The sequence below is a fragment of the Myxine glutinosa genome, chromosome 2 (genome assembly GCF_964187855.1).
Source record: "Myxine glutinosa chromosome 2, kmMyxGlut1.1, whole genome shotgun sequence".
Lineage (NCBI taxonomy): Eukaryota > Metazoa > Chordata > Myxini > Myxiniformes > Myxinidae > Myxine > Myxine glutinosa.
In genome coordinates, this window is record NC_136262.1 from 4,979,215 (window position 1) to 5,004,740 (window position 25,526).

At 50.2% G+C, this 25,526-nt stretch overlaps 1 protein-coding gene across 1 annotated transcript in view; it reads right to left on the reverse strand.

The window, feature by feature from the left end:
- Nucleotides 1-25,526, reverse strand: part of LOC137422081 (ciliary neurotrophic factor receptor subunit alpha-like) — a 234,202-nt gene that overhangs the window by 39,593 nt on the left and 169,083 nt on the right. The window contains exons 7-9 of the mRNA XM_078772912.1: nt 20,977-21,131; nt 20,707-20,870; nt 4,388-4,532 (exon numbers count right to left, since the gene is read on the reverse strand). Coding sequence (XP_078629038.1) covers nt 4,388-4,532; nt 20,707-20,870; nt 20,977-21,131 — 464 coding nt within the window. The remainder of the gene's footprint in view (nt 1-4,387; nt 4,533-20,706; nt 20,871-20,976; nt 21,132-25,526) is intronic.

The window sequence follows — 25,526 nt, forward strand, 5'->3', positions numbered from 1 at the left end:
GGAGAGACAGAGAGTGTGAGATGTGTCAGCATTGAAATATTTATTCGAAGTGTTTGATCAGCTCATGTTTCTATAACGTTCTGCAGAGAGGGAAGAGGTTGCTGCCCGTTTATGTAAAGGATGAGAGATGCTACATCAGAGGGTGGAGTCGTTAGCAAAGTGATAAAGAGGATTTTCCAGAGAGTCAGAATGATCGTTGATGAAAATTAGGAATAGGACTTGGCCCAGAACACTTCCTTGTGGTATTCCAGCCTTGACAGGTGGAGGAGGATTCCATTGAAAGCCATTTGTTGGCTATGAGAGTAAATGAAGTCAGTAATGACATGTGTGGAGTGGGCCTTGGATACCATAGGTAGAGAGTTTGGAGAGCAAGGTGGGATTCCAGACCATATCGAAAGCTGTAGATATGTATAGATAGAAGGCCCTGATCTCATATCTGACATTGAGGGCCTCCATCCATTGTTGGGAGAGCAGAAGCAGCATGTCCAAGTTGGAGTGACCTATGTTGAATCTGAACTTAGTATCTGATATCATGCCCTCGGACAAAAAGGAAGAATTTCATATCAACTGCGATGATGGATTTCATAACCTGTCTGATGATTGGAAGTTACCTAATAAGTCTGTAGTTACAGGGATCAGATTTTGTACCTTGTGGAGATGTTGGCTGACTTCCAAGCAGATAGAACACAACTTCGGGCACATGATTGGGTCAAAAGGGCAGAGAGAGGATGTGCAAGAGTGGCAGAGCAGGTTAGTGATTCGTTCTGATATATCAAGGAAAGACTTAATATGATGGAGATTTCCCAGTCTGCGGTTGACTTTGGAAGCCATCTTTGCCACATGGTTAACTCAGGGGTGTCGTGGTTGATGTTGAAGCCTACAAGTTCAAACATTGAACCTCTTCTAGTAGCTCACCCTGGAAATAGATACTGTATGCGAGTTAGTTTGTCGATCTTTCTGGAGAGACAAGGTGAGACTGAGATCGACGACTTTTGAAGAACATGTTCATTCGTTTTGCATGGATTTGTTTGCGTCTTCTGCCCATCAGACAATAATTCTTGATAAAAACAGAACACCTTGTCATGGAATGCATGACCTGGGCCCAAAACCTCTTGCAGGTGAGAGCACCAAGCATCAATGGCCATTCGAGGACCTGGAGCCAAGAGGTGTTCGCATCACCATGGAAACATACTGTATGTCAAGTGTACAAGTAACTGTGGATTGAAGGACATCAGACGAGCATCTATCTATAATTCCAGCAATCTCTGTGTGTATGTCTGTGTGTCTGTGTGTCTGTGTGTCTGTGTGTCTGTGTGTTTGTCTGTGACCGCTGTTTCTCGACAACCACGGGTCCGATATACTTGAAACTTGCCAGGTATATTGCTGGGGACCCGAGGATGTGCCTTTTTAAGGTTTGTAATTAATCGGACAAGTACCTACCGAGCTATGTCCAAAAAACGCTTCAACCAATCAGAGAGCAGCGAGCTATCACGTGTGCCGAACCGTTAATGCAATGCAAGCGTTAATGCGTTAATGCAAGGCTTTTCTTTTTTCCCCTCTTCTCTTTCTACTTTTCCTTGCGATTAAATTGCAAACAGCCAAAATACGTTGGCGCTAATTGAATAATTGGCCATTAACACTAAAATAATCGTAACTGCGATATGCCAACTTCCGGACAGTGCAGCCTTCCATGTTGTTGTTGTTTGCAGCAGCTGTTTGCAGCAAGGCAAGGCTTTTCTTTTTTTCCCTCTTCTCTTTCTACTTTGCCTTGCGATTAAATTGCAAACAGCCAAAATACGTTGGCGCTAATTGAATAATTGGGCATTATGTTTTACAACTAATAAAAACGAATTTGCGATTCATTCGCTTTCCTGCGCGTTTGTGTACGCGATGGCGATTTCTTTACCAAACTCCGGAAGCCGTTCGCTTTGGACCGAACCATTGCATGTAAATAGAGGGGGGGGATTGTCACCACTCGCAAGCCGTTCGCTTTGGACCAAACCATTTCATGTAAATAGGGGGGGGGATATAATTTTAGATATATATATAGTACGGGCATGCCCTAGTGTAATCAATTCTAGATGAGCAGAAAGTGAGCAGTTGCTTCCTGCTTGATGGTGGGATGGGGAAACATACGGCATCCTGTGGAGTCATCTACAAAAAGGAAGAGAGAGTTTCTCTTCCGAAACAGTCATTTTTGTCGTTGAAAAACAAGACTGGGCTGAAGACGCGGACTTGGGGCACCCGAGTCTCCAATGGGAGAGGAATGGAATTTATTCTGTCGATAGGAACAATTGCTGACTGTGCGGTCATAGTCAAGTAACCTGGGTCTGTCTATTTCAGAATTCAAGGCCCCAAATAAATGCACGGAGAGGAAGGACAGAAATGTGGGCAAAAGCTCCAAGAAAAACAGCACCATAAAGATTTGCCATGGGATGCAGGAGGGCAGAATGATAACGGAGCGGAGGTTGGGGGTCAGTGAGAAAAGAAGGCAGGAGTGGAGGGAAAGGTGAAGGAACTATCGGAGGATGTACCTGGGAAAACCAGGTTGAGGGGCAAAAACTTCACAGAGAAGTCACGTGGGAGGCTGCAAACTGGGAGAATGAAGGAGAGAAAGAGTAGCAGGGGAAGGAAAAGGTTCAGTTTGTTCAATTTTTTGTTCCTTTTTTGGATTTGAAAAGGACAATGATGATAATCGGGACAAAGGAGGATTAAGAGAAAGAGAAACAAAGGACAACAAAAGATAGAAAAGAGGATGCAGAAAGAAACATTAACTGATGTGAACACCGCCCACGTTAGTTTGAGGAACTGAAGTCAACATGAGGGCAATTGCATTGTAAACCCTTTCAGACCTTTCAATGAGATGTACATATGTACATGGCATGTACGGATGTACATGGGTTGTATGGATGTACATGGCTTGTACATAATATGTACATGGCGTGTACGTATGTACATGGGTTGTATGGATGCACATGGGTTGTACATATGTACATGGCATGTACGTATGTACATGGCATGTACGTATGTACATGGGTTGTATGGATGCACATGGGTTGTACATATGTACATGGCATGTACGTGTGTACATGGGTTGTACGTATGTACATGGGTTGTACGGATGTACATGGGTTGTACGCATGTACATGGGTTGTATGGATGTACATGGGTTGTACGTATGTACATGGGTTGTACGCATGTACATTGGTTGTACATATGTACATGGGTTGTACGGATGTACCTGGGTTGTACGTATGTACCTGGGTTGTACGCATGTACATGGGTTGTATGGATGTACATGGGTTGTACGTATGTACATGGGTTGTACGGATGTACATGGGCTGTACGGATTTACATGGGTTGTACGTATGTACATGGCTTGTACATAATATGTACATGGCGTGTACGTATGTACATGGGTTGTATGGATGTACATGGGTTGTATGGATGTACATGTCTTGTACATAATATGTACATGGCGTGTACGTATGTACATGGGTTGTATGGATGCACATGGCTTGTACATATGTACATGGCATGTACGTATGTACATGGCATGTACGTATGTACATGGGTTGTATGGATGCACATGGGTTGTACATATGTACATGGCATGTACGTGTGTACATGGGTTGTACGTATGTACATGGGTTGTACGGATGTACATGGGTTGTACGCATGTACATGGGTTGTATGGATGTACATGGGTTGTACGTATGTACATGGGTTGTACGCATGTACATTGGTTGTACATATGTACATGGGTTGTACGGATGTACCTGGGTTGTACGTATGTACCTGGGTTGTACGCATGTACATGGGTTGTATGGATGTACATGGGTTGTACGTATGTACATGGGTTGTACGGATGTACATGGGCTGTACGGATTTACATGGGTTGTACGTATGTACATGGCTTGTACATAATATGTACATGGCGTGTACGTATGTACATGGGTTGTACGTATGCACATGGGTTGTACGTATGTACATGGGTTGTACATATGTACATGGGTTGCACGGATGTACATGGGTTGCATGGATGTACATGGGTTGTATGGATGCACATGGGTTGTACGTATGTACATGGGTTGTACGTATGTACATGGGTTGTACGTATGTACATGGGTTGTACATATGTACATGGGTTGCACGTATGTACATGGGTTGTACGTATGTACATGGGTTGTACGTATGTACATGGGTTGCACGTATGTACATGGGTTGTACGTATGTACATGGGTTGTATGTATGTACATGGGTTGTACGTATGTACATGGATGTGCTCCATGAAACAAATGAGCCAATTGTTGTAGCAGATTTTAACAACCATACGTCCAATGTTTGAGAAAGAACATCTCTGGGATTACTTATCCCACATACATACGTTTCCATGGTGATGCGATCACCTCCTGGCTCCAGATGCTCCATTGGCCATTTCCGTACTTGTCCTGTCCACTCACCCGTAAGACATGCTGCGCCCCTGGTCGTGCATCCATGATGACGTATTCTGTTTTGTCGGTAATTATCTCCTGATGGACAGAATTGAGACAAATAAATACAAATAAAATGAATTGTGCTGAACACATAATCTATCTATAATTCCAGCAATCTCTGTGTGTATGTCTGTGTGTCTGTGTGTCTGTGTGTCTGTGTGTCTGTGTGTTTGTCTGTGACCGCTGTTTCTCGACAACCACGGGTCCGATATACTTGAAACTTGCCAGGTATATTGCTGGGGACCCGAGGATGTGCCTTTTCAAGGTTTGTAATTAATCGGACAAGTACCTACCGAGCTATGTCCAAAAAACGCTTCAACCAATCAGAGAGCAGCGAGCTATCACGTGTGCCGAACCGTTAATGCAATGCAAGCGTTAATGCGTTAATGCAAGGCTTTTCTTTTTTCCCCTCTTCTCTTTCTACTTTTCCTTGCGATTAAATTGCAAACAGCCAAAATACGTTGGCGCTAATTGAATAATTGGCCATTAACACTAAAATAATCGTAACTGCGATATGCCAACTTCCGGACAGTGCAGCCTTCCATGTTGTTGTTGTTTGCAGCAGCTGTTTGCAGCAAGGCAAGGCTTTTCTTTTTTTCCCTCTTCTCTTTCTACTTTGCCTTGCGATTAAATTGCAAACAGCCAAAATACGTTGGCGCTAATTGAATAATTGGGCATTATGTTTTACAACTAATAAAAACGAATTTGCGATTCATTCGCTTTCCTGCGCGTTTGTGTACGCGATGGCAATTTCTTTACCAAACTCCGGAAGCCGTTCGCTTTGGACCGAACCATTGCATGTAAATAGAGGGGGGGGATTGTCACCACTCGCAAGCCGTTCGCTTTGGACCAAACCATTTCATGTAAATAGGGGGGGGGATATAATTTTAGATATATATATAGTACGGGCATGCCCTAGTAATAATAATAATAATAATAATAATAATGCATTTATTTTATATAGCGCTTTTCAGGAAGCCCAAAGACGCTTTGACAGAGTGCAAAACATAATGCATAGCAAAACATAAAAACAATTACAAAAAAAGAAGAATCAATAGGGAAATATTCAAAGCACAAAGGAGGGAGAAGGAGAGGAGATAGTCAGGGGTTAGATGCTGTGGGTTAAATGTTGAATGCAGTGTTGAACAGGTGGGTCTTGAGTGATGTTTTGAATGTGGTGAGTGAGGAGGAGTCTCTGATGGTGTGAGGTAGCGAGTTCCAGAGGGTGGGAGCAGCGATGGAGAAGGCCCTGTCCCCCCAGGATCTAAATTTGGTCCGGATGGGGGGGGGGGACGGTCAGGAGGTTGGTACCAGCAGAGCGGAGGTTGCGGGTGGGAGTGTGTCTGGAGAGGAGGTCAGTCAGGTAGGATGGGGCCAGGTTATGGAGGGCTTTGTAGGTCAAGAGGAGGATTTTGTACTGGATTCTCTGGGAGATGGGGAGCCAGTGAAGCTTGTAAAGGACGGGGGTGATGTGGTCACGGGTCCGGGAATGGGTGAGTAGACGGGCAGCGGAGTTCTGAATGTATTGGAGTTTATTGGTGATTGTTGAGGTTGAACCATAGAGGAGGCTATTGCAGTAGTCCAGACGGGAAGTGATGAAGGCGTGGATGAGGGTTTCTGCAGCCGTGGAGGAGAGGGATGGACGGAGACGGGCGATGTTTTTCAGGTGAAAGAAGGCTGTCTTTGTGATCTGTTTAGTGTATTTGTCGAAGGAGAGGGTTTGGTCAAAGATGATGCCAAGATTCCGGATGTGAGGGGAGGTGGATACTGGGAAACCGTCGATGTTGAGGGCAAAGTTATGGGTGGACTTGGTGAGCGTTTTTGGGCCAATGATGATTATTTCAGATTTATCATAGTTAAGTTTGAGGAAGTTGATTTGAAGCCAGGATTTTATTTCAGTGATGCAGTTTGTCAGGATAGAGTGGGTGGCGGTGGAGATGGACTTGGTGGAGATGAAAAGCTGGATGTCATCGGCGAAGCAGTGGAATTGGAGACCATGACGGCGGATTAAGTGACCGAGGGGGGACAGGTAAAGGATGAAGAGGAGGGGGCCAAGAACTGAACCTTGGGGGACACCTTGGGGGAGGGGAGCAGTGGGGGATTTGCAGTTATTGATGGAGATGAACTGACGTCTGTCAGAGAGGTATGATTTAATCCAAGAGAGGGCAGTGCCGGTAATGTTAAAGGTGGTTTCAAGTCGGGTGAGGAGGATGGTGTGATCGATGGTGTCAAAGGCGGCGCTGAGGTCGAGGAGGATGAGAATGTTGAGGTTGCCAGCGTCAGAGGAGAGGAGAAGGTCGTTGGTGATTTTGAGGAGAGCAGTTTCAGTACTGTGGTTGGAGCGGAATCCGGATTGGAATGTTTCATACAGGTTATTGGCAGAGAGGTGATGTTTGAGTTGAGTGGCTACAGCGCATTCCAAAACCTTTGACAGAAAGGGTAGGTTGGAGATGGGTCTGAAGTTATTTAGGGTGTCAGGGTTTAGTCCAGGTTTTTTCAGAATGGGGGTAACAGCAGCAATTTTGAGGGATGGTGGGACGATGCCTGTAGACAGGGAGGAGTTTATTGTTGCAATGATAAGTGGAGAGAGAGCAGGAAGGGAGGCCTTGACAAAGCTGGAGGGGATGGAGTCAAGAGTGCAGGTGGCAGTTTTCATTCCGTTGAGGAGTTCAGAGAGGTCAGTAGGGGAGACTGGGGAGAATTGAGACAGGGAATGGCAGGATAAGGGGGGGCAGGTGGTTTGAGGGGGAGCGGGTGCGGCGGTGGTCAAGCTGTTGTAGATGTTTTCAATTTTGCGTTGGAAGAATGAAAGGAAGGAGATGCAGTTGTCTATTGTGAATGACTGGGTGGTGGTGTTCAGGGGGCTGAGGAGTTTGTTTATTGTAGAGAAGAGTGCTTTTGGGTTTCCGGAGCCAGAGTGGATAATTTGAGAGTAGTAGGCGGAGCGGGCGTGGGAGAGGGCATCTTTATAGTGTTGTATGTGGTCCTTTTAGGCCTGGGAGTGAACTGTGAGACCTGTTTTATTGCGGAGTCTTTCAAGTTGGCGAGCACGAGTTTTCATCAGGCGGAGTTCAGGGGTAAACCAGGGAGCAGAATGGGTGAAAGAAACTGTTTTGGTTTTTATAGGCGCAAGTTGGTCAAGGCAGGAGGAGAGAGTGTGGTTGTAGTAGTCAGTGAGGTCAGAAGGGGTGTGGAGGTCAACGAAGGGAGAAGTGGACATTTTTTCAGAGAGGGTCGATGAGAATGAGGTAGGTGAAAGAGCGTTTAGCTTACGGAAGTTGATAGTGCGATAATGCCTTGGTGCTGGGGTGGGGATGTTGATGGTCAGAGTGATGGCTAGGTGGTCAGAGAGAGTGAGGTCGGAGCCAGAGAGATGGTGCAAAATTAGTCCAGTAGAGCAGACAAGGTCCAAAATGTGACCACGGTTATGGGTAGGAAAGTTGACATGTTGAGTGAGGTTAAAGCAGGTGAGTAAATCAGTGTAGTCAGTGGTTAGCATGGAGTCAGTGGAGTCCATGTGGATATTGAAATCACCAAGGAGGAGGATTGAGGGGGAGAGGGAACATAGCTGGGTCAGAAAGTAGGAGAAGTCAGACAGGAATGATGGGTGTGGTTTGGGAGGGCGGTAGACAACAGCCATGACTGACTGTGTGTGACCAGAGAGTTTAAAAGCCAGGTGTTCAAATGATGGAGCAGATGAGATGGAGATGAGGTTGGTCTTGATGTCTTGTCGGTGAATAACGGCAATTCCACCACCTCGGCCCTCCGAGCGTGGTTTATTGATGTAAGAATATCCATTGGGTGTGGTGAGGTTGAGCGTGTAGTAGTCCAGTGGTTGTTGCCAGGTCTCAGTGAGACAGAGAAAGTCCAGTTTATTTTCCAGGATGTAGTCGTTCAGGATGAGGCATTTGTTGTTGAGGGACCGGGTATTGAACAGGGTGAGCTTGATGTTGTTTTGTACGGCGGGTATGAATCCAGGTGATTTGGCCAGGGTTCGCAGACAGGAGGTGCGATTTTGTGCGTTGTTGTGACCAGGTGTGTTGGGACGATGAGTGGGAGTGCGCTGAGCCGACCAGAGGATGGGGATGGAGTGACCTGATTGTAAATAAACAAACTTACGACCGGAGCCACGGTGAATGTACCTGGGTCGACGCAGGAGTCCATTCGATTTGATTGCAGAGATGCATGATGGGGTGGAGCGGGTTTTAAGCAGGAGAAGCCTTGCGGCGGTGTACCGCAGAGCCATGTCAGCAGGAGCGAAGGGACGAGTACGAGGCCAAGGGTGAGGAGGCGAAACAATAGTCGTGCATGACCTTAAAGCATGCACACCTGTAACTATCGATTATTACCACTATCAAGGGTACCCGCCCTATGGGCGGGGCTTCAATTGGGAGGTCCAAATGAAAAGGTAAAATATCAGAAATTGAAGGTTTTTTTATTTTAAACGATTCACATAAACATCCGTTGAATCATATCACACGCAAATCATCAAAATCTAAACGGTATCTTTAGAATTTCAATAAAAGCCACATCACTGTTCATATCGGTAAATATTATTCCATCGTGTTTCAAATCGTGATCGATACACTATGATCGTGATGATCGTGATCGTGAATCGTCATCGATAATCGTGTTCACAATCGCTATGTCGTATGTACTCCCGATACGTCTACCAAATCAACAGTTAAAAGGATTTTGAGCCGATAGGTGTTACGGCCTTGGCAAGATCGATGGAGACAGCGTTTATTATACTTTTAATGAAGGACACCGTCTCAAGCCCCAGTCCCCATCACGGATGGGGCTCAGCGGTTTACCCGAGCCTGACGGCGAAGGGCAAGGTACACGCTGGCCCGTCCAGTGTAGCGCGCGTGCGGCCCCGGACATCGAAGGGCATTAAACGTTCATTAAACGTTCATTAAAGGATTACGAAACGAAAAACATTACGAAATTACGTTCACACCGTCACGTCAAACACTACCGTGAACACATACATCGTCACAACATCGTCACAATGAGAGCATCGTCACAATGAACGTTATGCGAACGCGAATGTTATGCGGGAGTCCAAACCTGAGAATGCTGGAGACCAAAGCTGAAATTGGGAAAACTAAATAGCCTATTTTACTCCTGGAGATCCCAGGATTACCCACACAAAATATCTTTGAGATCAGTTCAGCAGTTTTTACGGTACCTTCGAACAGACAGACAGACAGACATTTGGTGAATTATAGTAAGATTCACCAAATGTCCCACAGTGATCGATACACTATGATCGTGATGATCGTGAATCGTGACGATAATCGTGTTCACAATCGCTATGTCGTATGTACTCCCGATACGTGTTTCCTTCAGTTGAAATGGGTGAGAATTCTCTCAAGCAGGGATTCAACTCGTGTCCTTATAAAAGGTCTTTGTCTGAGGTCACCAAGTCCGATCGGTGCAGCCGTGCAGCGATCGGTGCAGCCGTTTGTGTGGCACCCGGGAAAACAACATCGTCACAATGAACGTTATGCGAACGCGAATGTTATGCGGGAGTCCAAACCTGAGAATGCTGGAGACCAAAGCTGAAATTGGGAAAACTAAACAGCCTATTTTACTCCTGGAGATCCCAGGATTACCCACCCAAAATATATTTGAGATCGGTTCAGCAGTTTTTACGGTAACTTCGAACGGACAGACAGACGGACGGACATTTGGTGAATTGTAGTAAGATAAGGGGCCTTGTGGTTATCAGGGAAAGTACAGAAATGGATTTTCAGCAATTGATATAATTTATGCTCCATTGCTTTGGATGTTCCCAGACTCTGGGCCGTGCTTTCCATTTGCTCCACACATGGTGAATATGGCAGTGATTGATTGGTGCTGCCATGGCGTTTTTGGAGTCATGAAGAGCACAGCGAGAGTCTTGCGTTTCTTCCAGAGTTCTCTGAGTTTCCAGCGACACACAATCGAACTTTAAAGGTTTAATTCGTGCGTGGAACCAGCAGAGAGCGCTGCCTCATGGATCAAGATACACAATGTTTGAAGGGGTTGGTATGCCTCAAGTTTGGTTTCTGGATGGAAAAATCCTTCAATCCCTACCTTCTTTTATAAAGTAGGCCTTTCCTAAAGTACGATGGCAATATATACCTTGGATGTCTCATGCAGTTTTATGAAATGGGGTATAGTTATCAAGTATAGAATGAAGGTCATCGTGTATAATAAACCCTCACTCGTGGTACCCATCTTTCCCTGTCATACCCATCTGCTCATAAAGATGGAGGTTCCTTCAACCCTCAACTCTGACTCTGCAACTGGACCAGATGGCATCAGCTCACATGTCCTAAAAACCTGCTCTGCTGCTCTTGCACATCCTCTCTATGCCCTTTTCATGCTGCTTCTGCTCACTCAACAATGGAAGGAGGACCTTGACATCAGGAATGACATCAGAGCCGTCTCCCTGGACAGATCTCGTGGAGCTTTCTATACGTTCTGGCATCCCGCCTTGCTCCCCAAACTCTCTGCCTATGGCATCCGAGGCCAACTCCACATCTGGCTTGCTGACATCCTCTACTCTCATCGCCACCATGTGCACTCGATGGAATCCTTTCATCATCTCTTCCCGTCAAGGCTACAGTGCCCCAAGGCAGTGTTCTGGACCCAATGCTATTTTTCTTTTTTGTATACAGAGTCGAGGCTCGTGTAAGAGCTAACACATTACACACGAAAACATGCACGGCCCCATAAAACATACAATAGATAAAGGGAGCAGGAGACAAGAGGGGGAGAGAGAGGAAAACATACAAGCACAACAACAGTAGAGAACAGGGACGTCGGGAGATCTGTGGAAGGGATAGGGATAGGGAAAGAGCGAGGGAGGAGGGAGGGAAGAGGTACATGGTATAAAGCAAATGAACACCACGAGGAATTTCAGGAAAAAAGTTGGAGATTGAAAGACGTCGATTTGGGGTGAAATTAGCGGGGGTAGAAAAGATCAAGGTTTTGGATGGGGGAAGACAAGATGGTGGTGAACAGCTGTTTTGAAGACCTGGAGGGAGGTGTGGGATTGAAGAGAGTGGGGGAGTTTGTTCCAGAGGCGAGAGAAAAGAGGAATGAAGGAGTGAAGGTGAGCAGAGAGTCTAGATTTTGATAGTTTCACGAGAAGAGGGTTGCAGGCAGATCTTGTACGTCCTGCAGGAATATTTGGGGGACAGAGCCCAGAGAGAGCTGGGGGAGCAAGGCCGGAGAGGAGTCGGTAGAAGACAGAAAGACCACCAACCTGCCTGCGATGAGTGAGTGAAAGGCCCTCAGAATCAACTTCATCACGGGAGATTCCAATGGTTCTAAAAGCCTTGGCGTCGACAGCGTGAATCCGAGCTAGGTGTGAGACAGGAGCAGAACAGTTTTTTTCCCCAGAGGGGAGAACAGGTTTTTGGGGGTTTTTTTTTTGTATGCAAGATCGAGGCTCGTGAAAGAGCTAACATTAATCACACAGAAAATCAAACAGACACATAAAACATATAATAAGGGGAGCGGTAGACAAGATGGGGAGAGAGGGGGAAGCACACAAACACAACATTTGAGAGCACGGACATCGGGAGATCTGTGGGAGGGAGAGGGCTTGGGGGGGGGCGTGGGAAGGGGGTGGGGGAGGAGGCGTGGAAAAGGGGTGGGGGAGGAGGCGTGGGAAGGGGGGGGGTGGGGCGGAGAAGTATAAAACGCATGGACACTGCAAGGACTTCCAGGAAAGAAGTTGGTATTTCAAAAAAGTGGATCTGGGGTGAATTAGCGGGGGGAGAAAAGATCAAGGTTTTGGATGGGAGAAGATTCCATTGAACTGCGGGGAAGATTCCATTGATTCCATTGAAGGGGTTCCATTGAAGGGGTTCCATTGAAGGGGTTCCATTGAAGTGGTTCCATTGATGGGGTTCCATTGATGGGATTCCATTGAAGATTCCATTGATTCCATTGAAGAAGGAAGATTTGTAGTATTCCATTGAACTGCAGATGAAAGCCTTGTATGTGGTGAGGAGCTCAGAAGTGCCCAGAAAGAACTTCATACGACGGAGGATGCGCAGATGGCGACTCACTTTGGAGGCCAGCTTGGAAATGTGGTTTTCCCAGGAAAGATCATGGCATATAGTGAGATCCAAAAGCTTGAGTGACAGAACTTCTTCAAGAGGATTGTTGAGAAAGTAGATGGGAAGGTTGTCCAGTCGGTCTTTTTGAAGAGACAAAGTGAGAGTGTGAGATTTGTCCGGATTGAAAGACATGTTCCACTCGTTTGACCAGTTTGTGATTTTGTCCAGGTCTGCAGAGAGTGAAGAGGCTGCTGCCTGCCGATCTGAGGGTTGAGAGATGGAGTGACAGAGAGTGGAGTCATCAGCAAATAGATGGAGAGGATATTCCAGAGAGTCGGAGAGATCATTAATGAAGACCAGAAAAGCACAGGGCCCAGAACACAGCCTTGGGGAACTCCAGCCTGAACAGGAAGGGGAGATGAGAGAATTCCATTCAGGGCCACTCGTTGACTACGACTAGAGAGGAAGTCCGCAAGCCAGGTATGGAGGTTTCCATGGATACCATAGGAGGAGAGTTTGGTGAGCAGAGCTGGGTGCCAGACCATTTCGAAGGCGCGAGATTTGTCGAGGGAGACAGCTCTGATTTCCTGTTTGGCATTGAGGACCTCCATCCATTGTTGAGACAGCAGAAGCAGCATGCCCAGAGTAGAGTGACCTGGTCTGAAACCAAATTGATGATCGGAGATCAAGCCATTGGAGAAGAGGAAAGATTTCATATCTGAAGCGATGATGGATTCCATGACCTTGCTGATTATTGGGAGCAGGCTGATTGGTCTGTAGTTGCAAGGATCTGTTTTTGCACATTTTTTGTGTAAAGCGGTAATGTTTGCTGATTTCCAAGATGCTGGCAGATGACCTTGAGCAAAATCGAGGCTGAACAGAACAGAGAGAGGGTGAGATAGAGCAGCAGAGCAGGATTTCAGTACCCGTGGGCTGAAGCTGTCTGGTCCAGGTGCACAATCAGTCGAGGTTTGACAGAAACTTGTCCACCTTGTTGGGAGAGAAGGACACAGAGTCCAGGAGAAACTGGGTTCGACTGGAAAAGGTGGGTACAGAGAGAGATGGGTTTGGGACACAAGATGTTGAGGCAAACACAGAGTTGAGGCATTCGGCTTTGTCACGTTAAGTGTCAGCCGTGTAGCCCTTTGAGGGGAGGGAGGGGATGGAGGCGGAACAAACACCAAAAACAGATTTGACCAGATGCAACCAGGATTTGGAGGAGGGAGACAGGTTTGAGAGTTCAGTCTTGAGAGTGGAGAGATGTTGTTTCCTGGCTTTCCTGAGGGTAGACACACACTTATTCCGGGCTCTGTGAAAGGAACTGAGATTGCGTTCAGTTGCATTTGCCTTGCAAGAGGTGAAGGCAAGTTGTTTCAGGGTAACTGCCTCACCACAAGATTCAGTGTACCATGGACGGGAAGAAGGGGACGACAACTGAAGACGAGATGGGATAAATCTGTGCAAGAGAGAGAGCAGTTTGCTTTGGAAGAATTCCCAAGATTAGTTTATGTCAGAGGCACGAGAGATGGGAGACCAGTCCAGATGATTGTGGCTGCTTGAAGTCCATGCCAGTTGGCCTGAGTAAAATGCCAGACTCGTCGACGCTGAGCAGGCTCCCTGAGAATGGTCAGAGAGATGTCCACTTTAACAAGCACATGATCAGATGAGCCGATTGGAGCAGAAGAAGGGCAGCAGACATTTTCAGGGAAGTTTGTCATAACCAAGTCTAGAAGAGAAGATGCACCGTTGACTGAGATCCGGGTCGGGAAATTGTCAGATTGTGTCAGTCCCAGTGAGTCACAGAAGTCCTTTGCTGAAGAGCCATAGCTGGTGAGAGAGGTACCCACACCCAGCCAGCTGGCATGTTGACAGCTGAAGGCGCCACATATGAGGAAGATAGAGTTGGGATGAGTGGATAGAAGTTGGTCCATGTTGTCAGAGTGTGTGTCTACCCTCAGCAGACCAGGAAACAATATCTCTCAAATCGGAAGACTGAACTCTCAAACCTGTCTCCCTCCTCCAAATCCTGGTGGCATCTGGTCAAATCTGTTTCTCGTGTTTGTTCCCCCTCCATGCCCTCCCTTACCTCAAACGGCTGCACAGCTGACACCGCACATGACAAAGCTGAATGCCTCAACGCTGTGTTTGCCTCAAAATATTGTGTCCCAAACCCTTCTGTCTCTGTACCCACTTTACCCAGTCAAACCCAGCTGCTGCTCCAGTACCCAGCTTACCCAGTCGAACTCTGTGTCCTTCTTTCCTCACAAGGTGGAGAACTTTCTGTCAAACCTCGACTCTGATTCTGCAACTGCACCAGACGGCATCAGCCCACGGGTCCTAAAATCCTGCTCTGTCGCTCAATGTCACACTCTCTCTGTTCTCTTCACCCTCTCTTTTGCTCAAAGTCATCTACCATCTGCGTGGAAATCAGCCAGCATTACCGCATTACTTTAAAAAGGTGCAAAAACAGATCCTTGCATCTGCAGACCAATCAGCCTGCTCCCAATAATCAGAAAGGTCATGGAATCCATCATCACTTCTGATATCAAATCCTTCCACTTCTCCAATGGCTTGATCTCTGATCATCAATTTGGTTTCAGACCAGGTCACTCTACTCTTGATATGCTGCTTCTGCTGTCTCAACAATGGATGGAGGTCCTCAATGCCAAACAGGAAATTAGAGCTGTCTCCCTTGACATATCACGTGCCTTCAATACGGTCTGTCACCCCGCTCTGCTCACCAAACTCTCCTCATATGGTATACATGGAAATCTCCATGCATGGCTGGCGGACTTCCTATCTAGTCATAGTCAACGTGTGGCCCTGAATAGGTTTCTCTCATCTCCCCTTCCTGTTCTGCCTGGAGTTCCCCAAGGCAATGTTCTGGGCCCTGTGCTTTTTTCTGGTCTTCATCAATGATCTCTCTGACTCTCTTGAAAATCCTCTCTATCTCTTTGTTGACGACTCCACTCTCTGCCGCTCCATTCCTCATCCCTCAGATCGGCAGTCTGCAGCCTCCTCACTCTCTGCAGACCTGGACAAAATCACAGACTGGTCAAACAAGTGGAAGATGTATTTCAATCCTGACAAATCTCACACTCTCATGATGTCTCTCCGAAAAGACCGACTGGACAACCCTCCCATCCACTTTCTGAATAATCCTCTCCAAGAAGATCTGTTACTCAAGCTTTTGGGTCTCACTATCTGCCATGATCTTTCCTGGCAAAACCACATTTCAAATCTGGCCTCCAAAGCCAGTGGCCGACTGGGCATCCTCTGTCGTGCGAAGTCCTTCCTTGGCACACCTGAGCTCCTCACCACATACAAGGCTTTCATCCGCAGCTCTATGGAATACTGCTCTCCACTCTGGGCTGGAGCTCCTGCCTCACACCTAGCTCGGCTTCACGCTGTTGAAACCAAAGCTTTCAGAACCATTGGAATCTCCCGCGATTAAGCTAACTCCGAGGGCTTTTCACTTGCTCACCACAGGCAGGTTCGTGGTCTTTCTGTCTTCTACCGACTCCTCTCCGGCCTTGCTCCCCCAGCTCTCTCTGTGCTCTGTCCCCCAAATATTCCTACAGGTCGCACAAGATCTGCCGGCAACCCTCTTATGGTTAAACTGCCAAAATCAAGACTCTCTGCTTACCTTCACTCCTTCATTCCTCTTTTCTCCCGCCTCTGGAACAAACTCCCTCACTCTCTTCAATCCCACTCCTCCCTCCAGGTCTTTAAAACAGCTGTTCACCACCATCTCTTATCTTCTCCCATCCAAAACCATGATCTTTTCTACCCCCGCTAATTTCACCCCAAATCCACTCTTTGAGGTGTCGACTTCTTTCCTGGAAGTCCTTGGTGTCCTTGCGTTTTATACCTATCCTGCCCCCCCCCCCCTGGCCCTCTCCCTCCCACACATCTCCCGATGTCCCTGCTCTCAAATGTTGTGTTTGTGTGCTTCCTCCCCTTCTCTCCCCATCTTGTCGACCGCTCCCCTTTTTATATAATTTGTTTGCTTGTTTGTTTGATTTGTTTGTTTGATAAATGTTAGTTCTTTCACGAGCCTCGACTCTGTATCCCCCCCAAAAGAAAAGAAAAAAAATCGAGGCCAGGCCTTAAATAAAAGGGAAGAAAAGTGTATGATTTTTTTTTTTTTTTTTTGTATACAGAGTCGAGGCTCGTGAAAGAGCTAACATTTATCAAACAAACAAATCAAACAAACAAGTAAACAAAGTATATAAAAATGGGAGTGGTGGACAAGATGGGGAGAGAAGGGGAGGAAGCACACAAACACAACATTTGAGGGCAGGGACATCGGGAGATGTGTGGGAGGCAGAGGGCCTGGGGGGAGGCAGGATAGGTATAAAACGCAAGGACACCAAGGACTTCCAGGAAAGAAGACAAAAGTCACCTCAAAAAAGTGGATTTGGGGTGAAATTAGTAGGGGTAGAAAAGATCAAGGTTTTGGATTGGGGAAGATAAGAGATGGTGGTGAACAGCCGTTTTAAAGACCTGGAGGGAGGAGTGGGATTGAACAGAGTGAGGGAGTTTGTTCCAGAGGCGGGAAAAAGAGGAATGAAGGAGTGAAGGTGAGCAGAGAGTCTTGATTTTGGCAGTTTAACCATAAGAGGGTTGCAGGCAGATCTTGTGCGACCTGCAGGAATATTTGGGGGATAGAGCCCAGAGAGAGAGAGAGCTGGGGGAGCAAGGCCGGAGAGGAGTCGGTAGAAGACGGAAAGACCACCAACCTGCCTGAGGTGAGTAAGTGAAAGGCCCTCGGAGATAGCGTCATCGCGGGAGATTCCAATGATTCTGACAGCTTTGGTTTCAACAGCGTGAAGACGAGCTAGGTGTGAGGCAGGAGCACCAGCCCAGAGGGGAGAGCAGTATTCCATTGAGCTGCGGATGAAAGCCTTGTATGTGGTGAGGAGCTCAGGTGTGCCAAGGAAGGACTTCGCACGACGGAGGATGCACAGTCGGCGACTGGCTTTGGAGGCCAGCTTGGAAATGTGGTTTTCCCAGGAAAGATCATGGCAGATAGTGAGACCCAAAAGCTTGAGTGACAGAACTTCTTGGAGAGGATTATTCAGAAAGTAGATGGGAGGGTTGTCCAGTCGGTCTTTTTGGAGAGACATCGTAAGAGTGTGAGATTTGTCACGATTGAAAGACATGTTCCACTTGTTTGCCCAGACTGTGATTTTGTCCAGGTCTGCAGAGAGCGAGGAGGCTGCAGACTGCCGATCTGAGGGATTAGGAATGGAGCGGCAGAGAGTGGAGTCATCAGCAAAGAGATAGAGAGGGTTTTCAAGAGAGTCAGAGAGATCATTGATGAAGACCAGAAAAAGCACAGGGCCCAGAACACTGCCTTGCGGAACTCCAGCCTGAACAGGAAGAGGAGATGAGAGAAACCCATTCAGGGCCACACGTTGACTACGACGAGAGAGGAAGTCCACCAGCCATGCGTGGAGATTTCCATGGATACCAAAGGAGGAGAGTTTGGTGAGCAGAGCGGGGTGCCAGACCGTATCGAAGGCACGTGATATGTCAAGGGAGACAGCTCTAATTTCCTGTTTGGCATTGAGGACCTCCATCCATTGTTGACACAGCAGAAGCAGCATGTCCAGAGTAGAGTGACCTGGTCTGAAACCAAATTGATGATCAGAGATCAAGCCATTGGAGAAGAGGAAAGATTTAATATCCGAAGCAATGATGGATTCCATGACTTTGCTGATAATTGGGAGAAGGCTGATTGGTCTGTAGTTGCTAGGATCTGTTTTTGCACCTTTTTTGTGCAAAGCGGTGATGTTGGCTGATTTGCAAGCAGATGGCAGTTGACCTTGAGCAAAAGAGAGGGTGAAGAGAACAGAGAGAGGGAGTGAAAGAGCGGAAGAACAGGATTTTAGGACCCGTGGGCTGATGCCGTCAGGTCCAGTTGCAGAATCAGAGTCGAGGGTTGACAGAAACTTTTCCACCTTGTCAGGAGGAAAGGACACGGGAGGGTACGGTGGGTACAGAGAGGGATGGGTTTGGGACACAAGATTTAGAGGCAAACACAGAGTTGAGGCATTCAGCGTTTTCACGTGCGGAGTCAGCTGTGTAGCCGTTTGATGTAAGGGAGGGGATGGAGGGGGAACAAACACCAGAAACAGATTTGACCAGACGCCACCAGGATTTGGAAGAGGGAGACAGATAAGAGAGTTCGGTCTTGAGAACGGAGAGATATTGTTTCCTGGCTCTCCTGAGGGTGGACACACACTTGTTTCGGGCTTTGTGAAAGGAAATGAGATTTCCTTCCGTTGGATTTGCTTTCCAGGAGACGAAGGCAAGTTATTTCTGGGCAACAGCCTCACCACAAGATTCCGTGTACCATGGACGGGAGGAAGGGTATGACAACTGAAGACGAGATGGGATAAATCTGTGCATGAGAGAGAGCAATTTACTTTGGAAGAATTCCCAGGATGAGGTGATGTCAGAGGTGGTAGACATGGGAGACCAGTCCAGATGATTGATGGCTGCTTGAAGACCGTGCCAGTTGGCCTGAGTGAAATGCCAGACTCGTCGACGCTGAGGAGGCTCCCTGAGAATGGTCAGAGAGATGTCCAATTTAACAAGCACATGATCAGATGAGCCGATTGGAGCAGAAGAGCAGCAGACATTTTCAGGGAAGTTAGTCATAACCAAGTCCAGAAGAGAAGATGCCCCGTTGACTGAGATCCGGGTCGGGAAATTGACAGATTGTGTCAGTCCCAGTGAGTCGCAGAAGTCCTTTGCTGAGGAGCCATGGCTGGTGAGAGAGGAACCCACACCCAGCCAACTGGCATGGTGACAATTGAAATCACCACATATGAGGAAGACACAGAGTTAGGATGAGTCGACAGAAGTTGGTCCATATTATCAGACAGCGAGATGTAGATGGAGTCATCACTGTTTGGTGGACGGTACAACACACATATGAACAAGAGGTGGGAGCGAAGGGGAAGCCGTAGCCAGAGGTATTCCTGGGGGTGAGGTGGAGAGAGTGCAGTGCAGGGCGAGTGAGGAAGAGAGTTTTTGATAAAGAGAGCAACCCCACCTCCAGGACGAAGCTCAGGTCTATCATACCGGAGGAGGGAGTAACCCGGGAGAGATACTAAGGAATCAGAGACATCATGAAGGAGGAAAGTTTCTGTTAAGCAGATCACGTCTGGTTTGACAGAAGCAACCTGTATGGAGAGATCAGTTGAGTTTGAACGAAGGCTCCGGATGTTTGAGGTCCATACCGTTAATGAAGAGGAAGGGGGAGCATCGGATACAGAACAGGGGGGAGGAGGGGTGGGTAAGATGTGGAAGAGGTGGAAGAGGTAGGGAGAGCTGTTGAAGGTGTGTCAGAGATTTCAGAATAGCTCGGAGAAAGGGAAGGATGGGGCAGACAAAAGGTTTGATGGTGATTGGGTGAGGCACAATGAGGTGTTATTTGAGGAGGGGGAAGAGCGAGGCAGAAGGTTGGGGGAGATGGAGGTGAGAGTTGGAAGAGGGAAGAAGTGGGGAGGACGCTTTGAGGAGGGGGAGTGAGAGGGGGGAAATTGAAAAGAAATGAGGGTGGGGAGATTTGAAGGGGAGGGACAAGGGGAGGGATTTGAAAGGGATGGGATATGGGGGAGATTTGGAGGGGAGGGTTGAGGGGGGAGTCAAGGAGGGGAGGGGCGAGGGGGAGTCTTGGAGGGGAGGGGTGTGGGGGGAGTTTAGGAGAGAAGGGGAAAGGGGGGAGATTTGAAAGAGATGGGTGATGGGGAGGATTAGGAGGGGAGTGGCAAGGGGGAAGATTTGGATGGGAGGGGTGATGGGGAAGGTTATTTGTTTGCAAGAAAGAGAAAGAGAGAGATTAAAGCGAGCCCGGTAGGTATAGTTTGAGTGAGACAGAAAGACCAATAATCCTGACACGGAGAGTGTAAGATAGTTCCTGGCACCACTTTATCATTCCTATGTCCAAACGGTAGTACTACCCTGAGCGGTTGCTGTTTACAACCTACTACCATTACAGTTTAACAGAGAGAATGCTGGACACAAAAAGAGGAGGAAGCAGGTGCTAAAAAATAGTTTATTAATTGCAAGTCCTAATCAAAATGGAAATGTAAGAAAAGCTCATATCCATGAAAGGTAACGAGTATTGAACACACCTGGTATCTGCTGGCAAGTGTAGCTTTATACTGAAGCTTAAAGCGCAGAAGGTATAAACCTCGATGTTTCATCCACGTCGGGGGGTACTGCCAGGTGACCCAGATTTGCTGATCCTCTCCTTGCACCGGTTGGCCTTGTAATGCGGTGCAGGGGTCAGGCTGCACTAAAACACAATGAAGAATTTCAAAGATCAATCGACGCGAAACAAAATTCAACAATGTCCAAAATGCAAACTCAAACGTTATCGAGAAGGCCCTCTGAAAACTCACATATGTCGCGTTGATGTCGTGTCAGAGTTTCACTCGCAGAGCATCCAAGTTCGTTAACGGATGTTACGGTTATTTTATACACGACCAGGAAACGGAGATTTGCTTCTAAGGTGCAGGTGTTTGTGCTTTTAAAAACACATTTTCTTTCATTGTCACTGTAGGAAGAAAGGACAAAAAAAAACAAATAAAAAAAAACAGACGTGCAGTACATACAGTATATGAACAAGTGATATTGTTGATATCAAATACGGTATTGAAGGAGCTGGGGCCCCCACGTCGATCGGAAGAATGGCCGCGACAAAAAGCTGGAATTCATCCGAGTTGCTTTAATCAAACCAAACACTCAGGCACTCTGAAAAGCCCGTTTATCGGGCAGCAATATATATACATATTATCCCGGAGCGTTTGCCCAGGAAAGGCGAGAGGGGCGTGGCCCAGCGTCCTGGCTGCGGCCTGGCAAGTTGAGGGCGAGCCTGCCCGGGCATGCCCGGGCGTCCCGACCGAGGCCTGGCAAGTTGAGCGCGGGCCTGCCCGGGCGTCCTGGACGAGCCCGGCATGGTGATCGCTCCGCGTCCTTGATAGGTGCAAGGCGATTGTGAAAACCCAGCGGTAGCCGCTACACACGTCCCCCCAGAATCGACTTGCACCGGCAGGGTCAATTTGAGGGGGGTCCTGATGACCCGGCCGAAGCGACCCCTGGCGGGTCGTGGGAGGGGGTCCGGTGTGGTGGTGGGCGGTCGAGTGGGGGGCACCGTGGACGGGGGGCGGCCTCGCCGCGGCGGAAGGGCCACCCGTGGTGGGTGGTCGACGTCCACGTGCGCCGGCTTGAGGCGGTCCACCGCAATCCGGTCCGACCTGCCGCCGATGTCGATGACGAACGACTTGTCGTCCCGTCGCAGCACCCGGAAGGGCCCGTCGTACGGCGGCCGGAGTGGCCCCCGATGTGCGTCGTGACGCACAAAAACATACTCCGCTGTGCGAAGTGCTGGGGGGACGTAGGACTGGGGGTCACCGTGGTGGGATGTTGGCACGGGGGCAAACCGTCGGGCGGCCTCCTGGAGGTCCGAGCGCTGGTGAGCTGCGGACCAGGGACTGGTAGCGTCGGGCACGAATTCGTCCGGGACGCGTAGCGCCTGGCCATAGACAAGCTCGGCGGTGGATGCCTGGAGGTCCTCCTTGGGGGCCGTGCGGAGGCCCAAAAGGCCCCACGGCAGCCGGTCGGCCCAACCGCCGTCTTGAAGGCCGGCCATGAGCGCGGCCTTCATGGAGCGGTGGAATCGCTCGCACAACCCATTTGCTTGGGGGTGGTAGGCCGTAGTACGGTGGAGCTTGACCCCCAGGTTGCGGGCGACCGCGCCCCACAGCTCGGAGGTGAACTGTGGTCCGCGGTCTGACGAGATGTCCGCCGGTGCGCCGAAGCGGGCGACCCAGGTGGCGATGAAAGCCTGCGCCACGTCGGCGGTGGTGGTGGAGACGAGGGGAACGGCCTCCGGCCACCTGGTGGTCCTGTCCACCATGGTGAGCAGGTGTGTGAACCCCCGTGATGGGGGGAGGGGGCCCACCAGATCCACGTTGACGTGGTCGAAACGTCGTTCGGGCACGGTGAAAGGTGCCAGCGGGGCCTGGGTGTGTCGGTGGACCTTGGCCCGTTGGCAGGCCGTGCAGGTGCTGGTCCAATCGCGGACGTCCCGACGAAGGCCGTGCCAGACGAATCGCGCCGACACCAGCTTCTGGGAAGCTTTCCGGCCCGGGTGGGAAAGGCCGTGGAGGGAGGTGAAGATGCGGCGTTGCCAGGTGACGGGCACGATGGGGCGAGGCTGGCCTTGGGAGACGTCGCAGAGCAGGACAGTGTCCGCGAAGGGGATGTCGGCCAGGCGGAGGCCCGTGTCCGCCGCCCGGAGGGCTTGCACCGTGGTGTCGGTGGTTTGGTTGCCGCCATAAGCGCAAAGTCCACGCCCAGGTGGACCGCGTTCGCGCTGGCCCGGGAAAGACAGTCGGCCACGGCGTTGTTTTTGCCGGCGACGTGCCGGATGTCCGTGGTAAACTCCGACACGGCGGAGAGGTGGCGCTGTTGGCGGGCCGACCACGGCTCCGTGATCTTGGCCATGGCGTAAACCAACGGCTTGTGGTCGACGAACGCCGTGAAAGGTCGGCCCTCCAGGAGGTGGCGGAAATGGCGGACGGCCAGGTGTAGACCGAGGAGCTCCCGGTCAAACGTGCTGTATTTGAGCTCGTTCGGCCGGAGCTGCCGGCTGAAAAAAACGAGTGGCTGCCAAACCCCGTTCACCCATTGCTCATGTACGGCGCCCACCGCGTAGTCGGAGGCATCCGTGGTGAGGGCGATGGGAGCGTTGAGCACCGGGTGAGCGAGCAGTGTTGCGTCGGCAAGGGCCCGCTTTGAGCTTTGGAAGGCCGCATCCATTGCTGCGGACCAGGCGATGTCGTGCTTGGCCGGCTTGCCCCGGAGGGCTTCGTAGAGGGGCCGCATGAGTTGAGCAGCGCGGGGCACGAAGCGGTGATAAAAATTCACCATTCCCAGGAATTCCTGCAGGGCCTTTATGGTGCGGGGACGCGGGAACGTGGTGATGGCCTCGACCTTGGTTGGCAGCGGCACGGCCCCGTTCTTGGTGATGTGGTGGCCCAAAAAATCAACGGCCGTCGTGCCGAAGTGGCATTTGGCCGGGTTGACGATGAGGCCGTGCTCGCTGAGGCGCCCGAACAGTGTTCGGAGGTGGAGGAGGTGCTCGGCCCGGGACGTGCTGGCGACGAGGATGTCGTCCAGGAAAACGAAAAGGAACGGCAGGTCACGCAGCACGCCGTCCATCAAGCGCTGGAACGCCTGAGCCGCGTTCTTGAGACCAAACGGCATCCGCAAGAATTCGAATAAGCCGAACGGCGTGATGACTGCCGTTTTAGGGACGTCGGCCGCCCTGACAGGTACCTGGTGATATCCCCGTATGAGATCAATTTTCGAAAAAATGACCCGTCCCGCCAGATGGGCGGAGAAGTCTTGGATATGCGGGATCGGGTACCTGTCGGGGGTGGTAGCGTCATTGAGACGGTGGTAGTCGCCACACGGGCGCCATCCACCCCCCGGCTTTGGCACGATGTGCAGTGGCGAGGCCCACGCGCTATCGGAGCGCCGCACGATGCCGAGGTGCTCCAACGCGTCGAATTCGGCCTTCGCCACGGCGAGCTTGGCTGGGTCGAGGCGGCGGGCCCTGGCGTAGACCGGCGGGCCCGTGGTTGTTATGTGGTGCTCGATCCCATGCCGTACTGCGACGGCCGAAAACGTCGGCCGCATGAGGGCCGGGCACTCCGTGAGCAGGCGAGCAAACTCGTTCGCCGCTGGGATGGCGCATGCCAGCTCGGTCGGCGCGGAGCTGCTCAATGTGCATACCAGGGAGCTGAAGGTTTCGGCGTTGATTAAACAACGCCGTTGGACGTCCACCAGCAGTCCGTGTGCGCAGAGGAAGTCGGCGCCTAGCAGAGCCATGGGCACGTTTGCGGTTACAAACGTCCAAGCAAAGCGTTGGCCGCCGAAGCAGAGGGTGACGTTGCGCGGGCCGAAGGTGCGGATGGTCGATCCGTTGGCCGCAACCAAGGAGGGGCCGCAAACCGCAGATTGCCTGTCCTGGTCAGAGGCGGGTATGACGCTCAGTTGGGCGCCGGTGTCGCACAGGAAGCGCCGTCCGGACGCTTTATCCGTGATGAACAGTAAGTTGCCCGTGTGGCCGGCGCTCATGGCTGGTAATGAACGCCGGCCCGGCCGTTTCCCGGCCTGCCGAAGGTGCACGGGGGTCGGCATGTCCGGGCCTTCTGTCCGAACCTGGCATGATAGTAACACCACGCTTGGTCAGGTGGAGGCCCCGGTCGTCGTGCTGGAGGTGGTCGGCTCGGTGTAGCGGCCGCCAATTGCGTCGGCAGTTCGGTCGTCGACCGTGCCGGGTGCTCTGGCGCCATGGGTGTTGCGTCGGATGGCGGTGGGTCCCATGTCGCCGCTGCGATGCGCTGTCCTGCGGCGGAGATCTTTTCGGCTTCTCTGGCAAGGGCCCGGGGATCTGTGATCGTCGTGCTTGCCAGGGTGAGGCGTACCGGGTTAGGCAGCTGACGGAGGAACAGCTCCCGGAACAGGAATGCCGGAGAGTGCTCGCCGAGCAGTGAAAGCATGTAGTCCATTCGCTCGGAAGGGCGCGTGTCGCCGAGCTCGGGCAGGTCGAGCAGGCGCCGTGCGCGTTCCGCCGATGGGAGGGCGAAAGCGTCGAGGAGAAGCTTCTTAATCGCGCCGTATTTGTCAGCGGCTGGCGGGCTCTCGAGGAGGCTCAGGGCGCGGGCCGCGGTGGCCGAACCGAGCGCTGCTACCACATGGTGGAAGCGGGTGTCGTCTGCCATGATGCCTCGCAGGGCGAACAGGGAATCCGCCTGTGCGAACCAAACCGCCGCGTGAGCCTCCCAGAAGGTAGGCAGTTTAAAGGCGACTGCCGTGTCCATGTCGGTAGGTCACCAATGAAGGAGCTGGGGCTCCCACGTCGATCGGAAGAATGGACGCG